At 52.4% G+C, this 12,562-nt stretch overlaps 5 protein-coding genes across 5 annotated transcripts; 3 read left to right on the top strand and 2 right to left on the bottom strand.

Moving 5' to 3' along the window:
* The first annotated feature begins 80 nt into the window (after positions 1 to 80).
* Positions 81 to 1,891, top strand: ACRALDRAFT_2055494 (uncharacterized protein). Its single transcript, XM_071021744.1, has 2 exons — positions 81 to 860; positions 919 to 1,891. Exons 1-2 carry the CDS (start codon positions 479 to 481, stop codon positions 1,509 to 1,511), a joined length of 975 nt encoding a protein of 324 aa, XP_070871031.1. The 5' UTR covers positions 81 to 478; the 3' UTR covers positions 1,512 to 1,891.
* A 390-nt stretch (positions 1,892 to 2,281) lies between these two features.
* On the bottom strand, positions 2,282 to 4,467 carry ACRALDRAFT_1072906 (uncharacterized protein; the record flags this gene model as incomplete). The annotated part of the gene is made up of 4 exons (XM_071018041.1): positions 2,282 to 2,334; positions 2,474 to 2,525; positions 2,797 to 4,307; positions 4,371 to 4,467. The coding sequence occupies 4 exons, from the start codon at positions 4,465 to 4,467 to the stop codon at positions 2,282 to 2,284; spliced, it is 1,713 nt and encodes a 570-aa protein (XP_070871030.1).
* Positions 4,468 to 6,265: 1,798 nt separating this feature from the next.
* ACRALDRAFT_213492 (uncharacterized protein) lies at positions 6,266 to 6,979 on the bottom strand (the record flags this gene model as incomplete). Its single annotated transcript, XM_071024085.1, has 6 exons — positions 6,266 to 6,277; positions 6,358 to 6,418; positions 6,508 to 6,522; positions 6,603 to 6,780; positions 6,844 to 6,917; positions 6,954 to 6,979. The coding sequence occupies 6 exons, from the start codon at positions 6,977 to 6,979 to the stop codon at positions 6,266 to 6,268; spliced, it is 366 nt and encodes a 121-aa protein (XP_070871029.1).
* Positions 6,980 to 7,987: 1,008 nt separating this feature from the next.
* On the top strand, positions 7,988 to 8,488 carry ACRALDRAFT_2061501 (uncharacterized protein). Its single transcript, XM_071021976.1, has one exon. The coding sequence runs from the start codon at positions 8,195 to 8,197 to the stop codon at positions 8,372 to 8,374; it is 180 nt and encodes a 59-aa protein (XP_070871028.1). The 5' UTR covers positions 7,988 to 8,194; the 3' UTR covers positions 8,375 to 8,488.
* A 992-nt stretch (positions 8,489 to 9,480) lies between these two features.
* Positions 9,481 to 11,459, top strand: ACRALDRAFT_2114432 (uncharacterized protein; the record flags this gene model as incomplete). Its single annotated transcript, XM_071023685.1, has 4 exons — positions 9,481 to 9,874; positions 10,026 to 10,306; positions 10,383 to 11,154; positions 11,281 to 11,459. The coding sequence occupies 4 exons, from the start codon at positions 9,481 to 9,483 to the stop codon at positions 11,457 to 11,459; spliced, it is 1,626 nt and encodes a 541-aa protein (XP_070871027.1).
* Between the last annotated feature and the right edge of the window lie 1,103 nt (positions 11,460 to 12,562).

The following is a 12,562-nucleotide window of genomic DNA, read 5'->3' as shown; positions in this document are numbered from 1 at the left end:
GACGAGGGAAAAGAAAAGGGAAAAAAGAAAAAAAAAGGGAAAAAAATTCCTCGGTCAACGCGTCCATCTCCGCGAATGCCATCACCAGCCACCCAAATACCAATCACCCCTGTCCCTGTCCTGTCCTGTCCATATCCCATCCTTGTCCCTTATCCTTATCCTTATCATTTTACCCCTCCCCCTCCCACTGGTCGGCGCACTTTGTCCCGTCTTGATCAACCTCCCAACCCCCGTCGTAGATGTGTTGGTGACGAACAACAAACAACGAATAACAACGCTGTGGACGAAAGTGCCTGGAGCCTCGTCCCTCGCACAGCCGGTCTTGACATTTGACCTCTCATCATTTCGAGTACCGATACTCCATCTACATACGATCATCATCTCCATCTTGCCCCTACAACCGACAAAATCTGTCCTCTCGACAGTCACCTCCCGACGAACCCTTCCCTTCCCTTCCGATCATACACCCATCAACACCATGATCGCGCCGACACCCTCTCGCCTACTCAGGAGCCTCCTGGCCGCCGTCGCCCTTCAATCCACCTCCGTCGCCTCCATCTGGATCTCCGTCGACGCCGACGGTACCGCCCACACCATCACCCCGACCACAGACGTCGTAGGCGGAGTCACCACCACCATCGACGCCCCTCCTTACTCCCTGACCGGCCGCATCTTCACAATCACCCAGACCGACGGCGTCGTCACCACCAGCTCCGGCAACCCCCCTCCGCCCCGCGCGACAGACTCGGATGGCGGTCGCGGATACTTCAACCCCTGCCGCGGCAACGCCAACTCGGCCATCTCCCCGTTCTGCACCCCGCGCGACGAGGCCGAGCTTTTTGCCGAAGAACCCTACTACAGTGCGTTTTTTTTGTCAATTCCTTTCCATCCTCGACCTTACTAACCCACCGTCCTCAGTCACCTGGGACGACCACGGCGTCCCCGAGGGAAGCGGCAAAATCCTAGGCTACGCCGTCAGCTCCATCGGCGCGAGACGATCCGAATCGCCCCTCTTCGCTCTCGACGTCGACCTCCAGGACGGCTACCGCGCCTGGACCCCCTCCGAAGCCGACCTGAACGGCAGCAACGTCTTCAGCTTCATCGAGCTCGTCCTCAGCTACGAGGAATACAACCGCACCGGCCCCGTCGTCACCATCTACCCCCCGCGCGACGAGATTCCCGAGGAAAGCGACGACAGCGGAAGCGGCGGCGGCGGTAGTGGCGGCCCGAACATCCTGGCCATCGTCCTACCTATCGTTTTCGTCGTGTTGGCCGTCTTGGGCGCCATCGTGGCCTTCTTCCTCATTCGCAGGCGGAGACGCAATGCCGCCACCAGTGGCATGGCTGCCAAGCGCGTGAGCAGCGCTCTGGGGGGATCCTATGGGCCAGGTGCGGAGGCGGGGAGGAAGAATGATGTTGACATTGAGTTGTCGCCTACCAGTCCGCCGGTTCCTCCTGGTCGGAATGTGTTCCAGGAGGAGGTGGCCAGGCAGGAGAGGGAGAGACAGTGAGGAAGACATTGTTTCGCGACGGGGCCGCATGAGGAGGAGCCATGATTTTTGGGCATTTATCACCAAGGTCGCGGTCTTATTGACATTATGAAAGGGAAACTCTTAATGATGGATGGGGTGCATTATCTTGACATTTATGATTTACTATGAAAATTATGACAGGTTTACTCAGTTTGTCCTTGTCAGCCATGCTCTTGATTCTGGCCATATCTCCTCGGGCTGACCTAGAGAGTAGAGACTAGAGAGTAGAGACTAGAGAGTAGAGACTAGAGAGTAGAGACTAGAGAGTAGAGACTAGAGAGTAGAGACTAGAGAGTAGAGACTAGAGAGTAGAGACTAGAGAGTAGAGACTAGAGAGTAGAGACTAGAGAGTAGAGACTGGAGAGTTGAGGGCAAGGCCATTAGCTACTGAATGAGAAGCTCCAATAATCACAGTCGTCCCTTAATAGTTGCGAGGCCATCTAGCCTGAGCGGCTATGTCGTTGGTGGTATACTGGTAAGCCCCAACTCCAAGCCATGCAGCCACCGTCCTGGCCGCCAGTGACAATACGAAGCCACACTAATATATGAACTCCTCGACAGTCATGCTTAGGTTCTCGCCGAAAAACAAATAATATAATGATTTTTATTCCGACTAGGGCACTATTATTAGCAACAAGCTCGATTCGGAATAATGGAACTGGGGGAATACTGTACAGACTTTGAGCTGCAACGGGATGTCCGAGGTCGGCCTGTATAGGTGCAGGATCGATGTCCTCTGGTCGTCGCTCTCATGTCTGGCCGTAATATTCCAAACTCTCCTGAGGTGAGTCGTAAATACCGCCTATAATCCTTGCCCTTATCATATCGTATAGTCCGACGCTCCTTTTCGCTGCCGTGCGTATGAGTTTGATTAGTACGTGTAATATCGTGACAGATCTCCTTGCGCCTTTGCAGATCACTAGGACACTCTAATAACTCACGTCGCCGTCCATATAGCCACATAATATAAACCGTAAGGCGTTTAGGATTAGTCTGTTCATGCATGTATTATTAGGTCGTTTAGGTAGGATTAAGCGTTCTTAAAATATAAATCCTTCTCCTGTTCTTTTACGAATAAGTTCCCCCTTATGACCCCTTTATACGCCCCGTGCCCCGTCGCATACCCTAATAAATATCCTTAAAAAGTGCATTTAAAATGGCAATAGGTATCACGATACTGTCACAAGTTAGTTTTGTTTGCTGGTTTGCCAAATGGAAACAAAACACAAGAAAAAAAGGGGGTTAAGAAAACTCGCCAACTCACCCAAGCCACTCCCCCCTCAAGCAACTCCCAACTACCACCCCGGCACTTGGGAAACCGCGTCGCCGACCGAGCTGTCGCGTCCTTCTTGTACTCGTACCGCGCGCCGCTGCCAAACTTGGCATTGACGTGATAGTAATCGTAATCCGGGCGCATGTCGGCATGGCGTTTATAACGGTGGTGTCTATCCTCGGTGAACCAGATATCGACCCTCTCACGGATACCCACGGTGTCCGGATCGAACCGAACCCTCTGGTTCTCTTTTCCTAGCTCATATTCCATCTCGGGGAACTGGCTGAGCTGCACCCCTCCAATGGCCTGGGGCGTGTAGAACGTGACATCGAACTGCAAAAAGTCGTACTCGTCCTCCTTGTCGACCGCGAACGGAAACACCCGCACGTGGAGCATGCAGAGATCCTCGAGCCGGGCGCCGCGGTACGGGTAACTCCACGTGCGCCGCATGTCGCGGATCTCCTGCCCGTTCCAGTACGCCACAAAGTGCCGCCGAACCGAGCTGCTAGAGCTGGAGCTTCCACCGCTCGAATGCGGGACGGCGGGCGCAAACTGCCAGACGAAAAAATTGGTCCACGGCTGAATTGTACTGTCAGTGGTGTCGTGCGGCGTGTAGTTGGGCGAGTGCAGCTTCAGCTCGCCGGGCTCGAGGCGCAGGATCCGCGTAATGTCGGCGAACAGCTTCTCCATCTGCGGCTTGTTCTTGAGCTCCTGGCTATCCGGGCCCAGAGAGACGCGCCGCGGGCAGAAGATGCGGAACTGCCGCCACTCGGTGATTCGCTTGTCGAGGATCATGCCCGGCTTAACCAGGTCCGCGATGGCGACCGAGTCGCGTTCCGGGTGGTCTGGGTCGTCGTGCTTCAAGCCCCGGGCGAAGAACCGAGGGACGTTCTCCTCGTAGGCGGCTTGTTGGGCCTCCGGGTCCATCGTACGCGGGCCGAACTCGCCAAACTTGTACGACCAGTGGATGAAGGTCGGGTGCTCCCAGATATGTGCCGTCATGACGCCCAGGTTGCTGGCTGCAACCAGGACCGTGCAGCCGCGCACCTGCTGGGCTCCTCCGGCGCGAATGGGGGGCCACTCGACGGGGTAGCCGCTGAAATCCTCGTCTAGGTAGATGACGCGGGCTGTGGAGCTACCGTCTTCCTCGGAGTGCACTCCCGTCACGCGAACGATTTGCCGCATCCGAGTCCAGTAGTCTTTCTCGTCATAGGTCCCGTCAGACGTCCAGTCCTTGGGCTTGATGATTCTGTCTTCAGGCAGCAGGTATATGTGAGGCACTTCGACCGGCGCGTCGTGGAGGACCTGGCGAGGAGCAACCACTGCAGGGGATTGAGGCCACCGGAAGATGGTATCACCGCCATGGCGGCCGATAGGACTTCGCTTAGGATGAACAGTGCTGGCTTCGTCGGCTTCGTCTTCGTTGTAACCCACTCCGCATTCGTTGCAGAAGTTTCCGCAGGATGAAGGGCAGCAGATAGGCAGGGACAGCTCAAACTGGTCTGACCCTTTGTGTTAGCTATGTGCATCCATATCCTTCCTGTCCTTCTTTGCCTTCAACTTACTCGCAGGAGGGAAAACAGATGTGGCCAGCACGTAGTTGGCCAGGATTATTAGCACCAGGAGGACGCAGGTCCATCCTGGGCGGCGAATCGTGAACATAGTGTGGTTGTAGATACGTAGACTCTTGCTGGTTGGTGTGATAGTATGGCTAAGGCAAGATACAATGATGAAGTTATGGAAGAGTAGAAGTGAAGTTGACCATGGCAGGCTCGGTGTTGAGATATAAATAGGCAACTCCTAGCAGCAGGCTGCAGTGATATGAGGCTTAACATGCGTGATAGACGTGGCAGGAACACATGTAGATGGGAAGGTACTGATTCACATACGTACATGTAGAATGAAGACAATTCAGTCAAGGCATGAATAGTAAATATAGTAATTTAGTGAAAGGCTAGAAGAGCGATATAAGTTAACCAACCTCCGCGAGAAGATTCAAGTCATAATAGTAAAGTGGTTATGAATCACATACGTTGGGACCTTCTCCTGTTGACTGTAAGGACAAATAGTAGAGCGCATACGAAGGCAAAAGTAATATACAAGTACAGAATTCAATGGGCCAAATACCGTTATGGTATTCAAGACAGGGCTACGATTTATACACACACAACCACGGGTTACATATTACTATGATGGACTTAGAAGATGATATACAGCGGGCAAGAGGGAATGAGTGTGCGTATATACGGAAACAATGTTATGTAGCTATTAGTTCAATCCAAGTACCATCAATAGAAATTGGTATGGCGCTGTCTATGAATACACAATCATCAGATATCGACTGTGGTTAAAGGAAAAGAGGGTCATCTTCTAAACAACTCCTCACAGCAAAGTCTTTGCTACAACAATGGTGTCCAAGAATTAGCAAACTGTCTCCAGGAGCCCCCGCAATGTTTCTAAGAGCAAGGCCTTGTACTGGGTCAAGGCCACGAAGCTCTGCGTACATGGAGACCCCCTTTATCACCTACAGAAATCAACTATATCCCTTTCCGAGTTTCGGCACAAGACCGGAGTTTGTAAGTAACAAGCATGACTCTGTGTGGTTTGATTGTACTGCCAAATAACATCCGTTTCTTGTATATGTCTTGGCACTGGGCGCTGTTGACAGTTGTTAGAAGCTAAGAAACCTTTCTAGTATGTTGGAGGCTGTGTAGTGTCGGTGATAATGAAACATATCAAGAACATCAGCTATATCGACCACTATCACCACCACCGTCACCGCAGAAGTTACGATTTGAGTCAAAGCTGATGTCCAAACTCCAAAGGCGGAGTTCCCGAACGGCAAGACAGGAATAGCCACTGGGCAATGAGTGAGTCAAGGGATAGAGCAATTACAGGAGCATGAGAAGTTGATGGCGATGTTTGGAGGTCTCTGTTTAACTGTTATCCCTGCTGTTCCGATTGTTCCTGTTCCGTCGCCAACTTGTTGTCCTGCTCATTGATTGTATTTGAGAATAGCCACCTTGGACTGTTGCTTGAACTTATGGACCTTGTTAGTGACTTAGAAATAGCCAACTAGCAAAGTAGGTTTGTCAATATACGCGGGTATGTAAACAAATAAAGAATATTAGGAACCATTGTGCAAGTGGCAGAATTTAACCAACAAAGGAACCTAAATACCTTCACTGACTATAGGCGTACCTTCCAGTCGTACCGCGTTGTTAGAGAGGCTGGAGCTCTCTTTGGACACCTGGACTCATAGGCTGCCCTCAGATGAGGGTCAGGACTCTGTATATTACCATCAGAACTCAACTAACTGAACTTTGAACTAAAACTATAATCTACTTATCACACCGCGTCGAGATCACACCTGGCATCTAATGCTAAGGCTTGAATACCTTATCGAAGAAATATAGTCTTATTGGTTGGCTTCGGAAAAATATAGGGAAACGGGCGGGCGTTAATTCCTTAGCTCCAAGTTCAGTTCAGTTCTTACAGTATACAGTCAGGCAATGAACACCTCAGAGGGTAATTAGTAACAAGTTATATCACCAAAATAGACTCAATAATCAGCACTACATTGACTGTCATATCCTCGTTAATCTGGACTGTCCTGGTGGAACCTTATGTGTCGGGTCTTTTATCCGTTCATTCAAGCAGCCCGGCTTGTATCTTTAAGAGACTTTCTATAGACTCCTTGACTTGGCCCGTAGGTCTCTGAACCATAGCCATGTGGCGAAAACCACATCACTTTATGATTTATGCGGGGAGTTTGAGTCGACTATGAAACGACTTACTGTTGGATGTGAGAACGGTGCGCCAGAATCCCACCCGGGAGACTCAAATCTATCAATTTAGGTAATATCCAATCCACGGTGGAGTTCAATATGGGCGCGTCTCTCAACGAAAAAATTGAGGACTCAACGGCATCCGATTTTAGTACTTTCCCAAGCAACTGTGTTCTGAAGCCAGTTACTTGTTCATCATGATTAACGACCTGAAACTAATCGCGTCTGTAAGGGTTGTCTTGGTAGTCACGGTGCGAGTTGCGGGCGACGGCGGATAGACCTGGCTGGTTGTTCGTGAGCCATGAGGGAGCGGTGAGTATGCACCTCTGTACGTTAAGGCCATTAGCCCAGGATAATCACAGAGTGTCGCGCCATTTCATGGCCATTTCATGTCGGCAATGTGTAATAGTATCTCAGCTTGTCGCTCAGGATACGAGCATACATAGAGTACGTTGTAGATAGACCACAGCGTTGATGGCATATACCGGTATCGGGGTTAGAGGCAGATTCTTGAACTGTTAGTTGGACCTCAAGACCAAACAATGCTGAGCCATTCGCCGAAAGAGAATAGTCGGCAAATTCAGTCGGCAATATCTCGAATATCGATTATCCGAATATGCCCAGCTGGAAACAGCTCGCCGCGTCGGGTTGCGTTCGTCTCTGAAACCTCACAAAAGTACAAAGCACGTAGGGAATGTACCTGCCTAGTAAATTAGGGTGGGTCCGGCTCTTGGCCCCGGACTCTAGTCCGGAGAGATACGTCATTGTGCATAAATTGACAAGAAGTCACTCACGGTAAATTTCACCGAAAATATCTTGTATCCGGGTACATCTTATTCGTCAGCCTACCCGAGGTAATAGCAAATCATACGTTGTACTTTCGACATCACCTCAAGTCGATAAGATGGCTTTGGCTATCAGCTGAGAGGCCAAGACGCTAGTCATAATCTAAGAAGGTGCAAGATTAGTTTCTGACTGCCCGGGGTTCAACCGTGTAAGCAAGTCGGCTGTATGCATAGAGGTATTTTGATGAAATAAAGCAAGGTCTTGAATTCAGAGAGGAGTGTAGAGAGACGGAACATTTATGTAGAGGCGGTGCAGTGTCATACTGTAACTGTATTGGTACCCGACATTACAACGTACCTTACAGGTGAGCCCGATGTCAATGTACGTTGTATGCCTTAGATAGGTATACATACATTATGTACATATACTTGCCATTTGCTTGTCGCCTGATTTGTGGGTTGGTGTTTCGGCTTATGCAGAAAGTGGTTCCACCGCGTTTTTTTTCCTCCTTGGCTTTGGTACCTGTGTTTTCTCTTCGCTTTTCCTTCTCCGCTTTCGTTTCTCATCAATATACCAAGACAAACCCGAGTCACCTACCCAAGAAAATTCGTTCGTTCACGAATCAATGGCTTTTTAATCATCTCGTTTCGAACGGCGCAAGCTGGTTACATCTCCTGCCGGCGTCCATGTGGCATTCCCGGTCTTCAGCCACGCATCTTGTACGAATACGCGAGCCACAGACGTTTCGCCAGCGTACCAACCCACAGATATCCATCAACAACTTGCCTGCATACCATACGAATTGAGTACTTCGTATGTATGTTCCTGTCCACCAGATCACTGGAATGCTTGGCTTGGTCCCCTATAATACTGGGTATCGTCCTTCCTGCTTTGGGCCTACTTCGTCTGCATACATGACGGACCAAGCCACCCACGTTCACCCTGGAATATCCCGTTGCTCATTTCGCGACCAGGGAACTGATTTCCAAGGCTGATGACGTTCGTTGCTTCGCCCCCCGTCAGCTTTGTCACGTCTCTCTCGGTACTTCCGTACTCTCTACTTCGCCTGGCACACAAGCGGCGAGTTCAGCAACCACCGGACACTCTTGTCGCCCCACGCTGCTTCAAGGCCAATGATCCGAAAGTGCCGCACAGAACCGAACTGCGAATGAAAGCGGTCAGAATTCACATGCCAAACCCACTCGCTTGGGTCCTATAGGACATGCCAGCTTTCCCATCATGGAACTAAAATGACTCGGGTCCGTCTCAAATTTCATACGTCTGTCAACCTCTTGGGATTGGTCCACAAGGCAAAGCTGCAACACCTACTCAGTAGGATGAAGGATGTTGGGAGGACTGGGAGGACGGATAGCGTCCCCTCCCCCACTCCCTGATGACCGTTGCATGCCTGCACTACGAAAGCCAAGCCCGATCCGCCATTCCCTCTGATTGGGAAGCCCATTCGCACTATTCCTGGACAAGTTCTAGCGAGCAGGAGCGCGCCATTGCCGAGCCCCTTGAAGCCCACTAGCCTGGGCTCCCTGCAAGGGTCAGTCTTACAGTGGCCCCATGCCGCCGCCGAGTCCCCGAGATGGGCCCCGTTTTTTGCGCCGTGAACCGCCTTGGATGTGGGATCCGCCAGCTCCCTTTGCCGCCGATAGACCGACCGTCATACCGTCAGGGAAGTGGAAAGGCACGCGACATCTTTTTACCTACCACGCACCGAATCCTGTTTTCGAAACGTACCGATTGGTCCTGTTCACTTTAAAATACTACCTTCTTTTTTTCAGACCCCTGCATGTCATAAACATCCTCTTCCTCCCCGTCCTCTTGGTACTTCCGTTCCTCTTCTCCTCCCCCTCTCCTTCAAATCTCACCCTTCCTCGACACGATATCCAGCGACGCCTCACCACGTAACACCTAGCGTCTCCATTTCCTTTCGGACGACGCCATATCTTCATGAGGTATTCGACCTGAGCGTATAACTTGACAACAGGAGAGAGACTCTCCTCGACCTCTCACTCCTCTTCGCCTTCCACCCCGCCCAGGACGATCCATTCCGAGTTGCCAGCGCTTGATTGACCCCCTGCAACCAGCAATCATGGTGATCCCCAAGCGACCCAAGGATGAGGTGGTCGATCAGCCTTACACCTCGGGCTTCGACAGCTCCAACGGCCATAAGAGCTCCGACAAGGACCAACGCCGTGCCCCCAGCTATGCTGATGAATCGGGTACCGACACCAACTCGGCCGACCACATGCTGGAGTCCCTCGGCTACAAGCCAGAGCTGGCTCGAAACCGTTCGACGCTCCAGGTCGCCTTTATGTCCTTCGTCCTCGCCTCCATTCCCTACGGCCTCGCCACGACCCTGTACTATCCTCTCAACGGCGGCGGGCCCGTCAACGCGATATGGGGCTGGCTCGCCATTTCGTGTATCATCGTCTGTGTCGCTGCCTCTCTGGGCGAAATCACGAGTGTATACCCGACTGCTGGAGGTACGACCAGGTCCTTTTCCGTCTTGCTGCTACCGCGCGACGTCTTTCGTGATTCAGGGGGAGAAAAAAAAAAAAAAAAAACTGGAATCACATGCGATCGTGCGCGCCTGACAGGACCGTAATAAGAATGATGCTGACAACCGCTCAATAGGTGTATACTACCAGTCCTTCATGCTAGCGCCCAGTTCGTACCGTCGCGTCGCCAGCTGGATTTGCGGTTGGCTGTACACTGTCGGGACCATTACCATCACCCTCGCCGTCAACTTTGGCACCGCCTTGTTCCTCGTCGGCTGCATCGGCATCTTTGAGAACTCGGATGGTGAACCTGCCTACGAGCCTACCGCGTGGCAGATTTACCTCATCTTCCTCGCCCTCACCATCGTGTGCAATTTGGTCTCGGCCCTCGGCAACCGTTGGCTGCCTATTCTTGATGTATATCCCCCAACCAGCCCTTTTCTTCCTTTCCTTTCCGACTCCCTGGCTGACCCGAAATCTTCCGACTTATTAGACCATCGCCATCTTCTGGACCTTTGCGGGCCTCATCGCCATTAGCGTCACCATCCTGGCTGTCGCCAAGAACGGGCGCCGTGACGCTTCTTGGGTCTTTACCCATTTCGAGTCTCACTCGGGCTGGACCGACGGCTGGTCTTTCATGGTCGGCTTGCTGCACGCCGGCTACGCCACCTCGTCGACCGGCATGATCACGTCCATGTGCGAGGAGGTGAGGAAGCCGTCAACCCAGGTGCCCAAGGCCATGGTGGCCACCATCTTCATCAACACCTTTGCCGGTCTTCTCTTCCTCATCCCCCTCATGTTCGTCCTGCCCGAGATTGAGCCCCTGCTCAACGCCGCCCAGCCCGTTCCCCTCATTATCAAGTCGGCCGTTGGCGACACCGGGCCCGCGTTTGCCCTCTGTATCCCGCTCATTGTGCTCGCCATCATCTGCGGCATCGGCTGTACCACGGCCGCCAGCCGCTGCACCTGGGCCTTTGCCCGCGACGGCGCCATCCCCGGCTCCAAGTGGTGGAAGCAGGTCCACCCGACTCTTGACCTGCCCCTCAACGCCATGATGCTCTCCATGGTTGTCCAGATCCTCCTGGGCCTCATCTGGTTCGGTTCCGAGGCGGCATTCAATGCCTTTTCCGGTGTTGGCGTCATCTCCCTGACCGCATCCTACGCCACGCCCATCGCCATCAGTCTGTTCACGGGCCGAAAGGACGTGAAGAATGCCCCCTTCAACCTGGGCGCGTTTGGTGTGTTTGCTAACGTGATGGCTCTCGGTAAGTCTTCTTCCTACAACCTCCCCCCACCTTCCCTTGGCTCGAGAACGAACCTTTGGTCGAGGGAGGCCCAAAAAAACGAATTGCCTTTTTGAATGCTCACAACTGTCTTTTCTTCGTCTCTAGCTTGGTCCGCACTCGCCATGCCCCTGTTCTGTATGCCTTCCAACCTCCCCGTGACTGCGTCTTCGATCAACTATGCGCCGGCCGTCTTCGTGGGTGCCACTGCCATTTCCGCCTTTTGGTACTTGGCCTGGGGAAAGAAGCACTACCAGGGCCCCCCCCAGCATAGCGCCGTGTTCTGATGTCCCGGAACGACATGGTGTGAACGAAGTCCGCTCCCGGAACCGAAACCCTGGAATTATACGTGCCGGTGCTCTGTTTTGGTGCTGCTGTCGAGTGCCCGTTCGCGGTGCACTCACCCCCCACGTCCCGCCGCGACCACGAAACTTTTCAAGTTTTTGCGTGCCGTTGGTGACGGACCGCGGCCTGGGCCGGGTCTGTCAGCTGTGCTGCGTAGGGTCCTGTCTTGTTTCCGTGCGTGCAGCCATTCGCCTCGCAGTGCAGAAAGCTCGGGAACGTGTGTCGTCGATGCTTGCTCGATTTTGGATGCAGCTTACTACATACAGCCCAGGCCTTCTTTTCCCGGATGCGACACTTTGGAAGAACCAGGGAGTCGATGATAGAGGGATGGCCGAGCATATCCAGGACTGCTTTTCGTTTTCCATAGAACATAACTAAGATACCCAGATTTTTGTGCCGTGTGAATGATCATCCTGCCCGACCAACCCAGGTCAAGATAGCAGTTCAGATCGCCTCCCGTCCCTGGCCGTGAACACGGACTTGTCTAACTGGACAGTGACAGAATTGCAGAGAGTCCAGTGGCCAATATGATCAGATCGGTCGAGTTTGGTACATTCGAGTACAATCTGAGAAAAACATGTGAGATCGATATCCCGGTATCCCACATGCAGTCGATAGACTAATGCGAGTACGAAGTATGGCCGAGACGCGCCTTGGCCTTGGACCCCTGAACCCCTGAACCCCTGAACGGCGAACCCTTCGAAATGGCGATCGACATTCTGATCAAGGGTGGTCACAAGCCACCCAGGACGTCTTGTTCGACCAGTCACAGACCATTGGGTTATGCTGGGATGACTTTCTCTTTGACGTAGTTCGTCCTCCCTGCACATGCAGTCTGTTGGGCCATGAATTTCAAATCCGTTCGTCCAGTCGTCCGACGAGAGCCGGAGTGACTGATTCTATAGAATGGTGAAACCTGCCACAAGTAGCAGCCCATGGCCAATACAAAACAGCCAATATCTTTTTTTCCGTTTCGTTGGCAGAAAACTCGGTCATGAGTCCTTCTGGTGTTCGAGGTGATCAGTCAATCTCACCCTCAACACCC

Source organism: Sodiomyces alcalophilus, assembly GCF_042370955.1.
Source record: "Sodiomyces alcalophilus JCM 7366 unplaced genomic scaffold ACRALscaffold_10, whole genome shotgun sequence".
Lineage (NCBI taxonomy): Eukaryota > Fungi > Ascomycota > Sordariomycetes > Glomerellales > Plectosphaerellaceae > Sodiomyces > Sodiomyces alcalophilus.
This window is presented reverse-complemented; position numbering and strand designations above follow the sequence as displayed.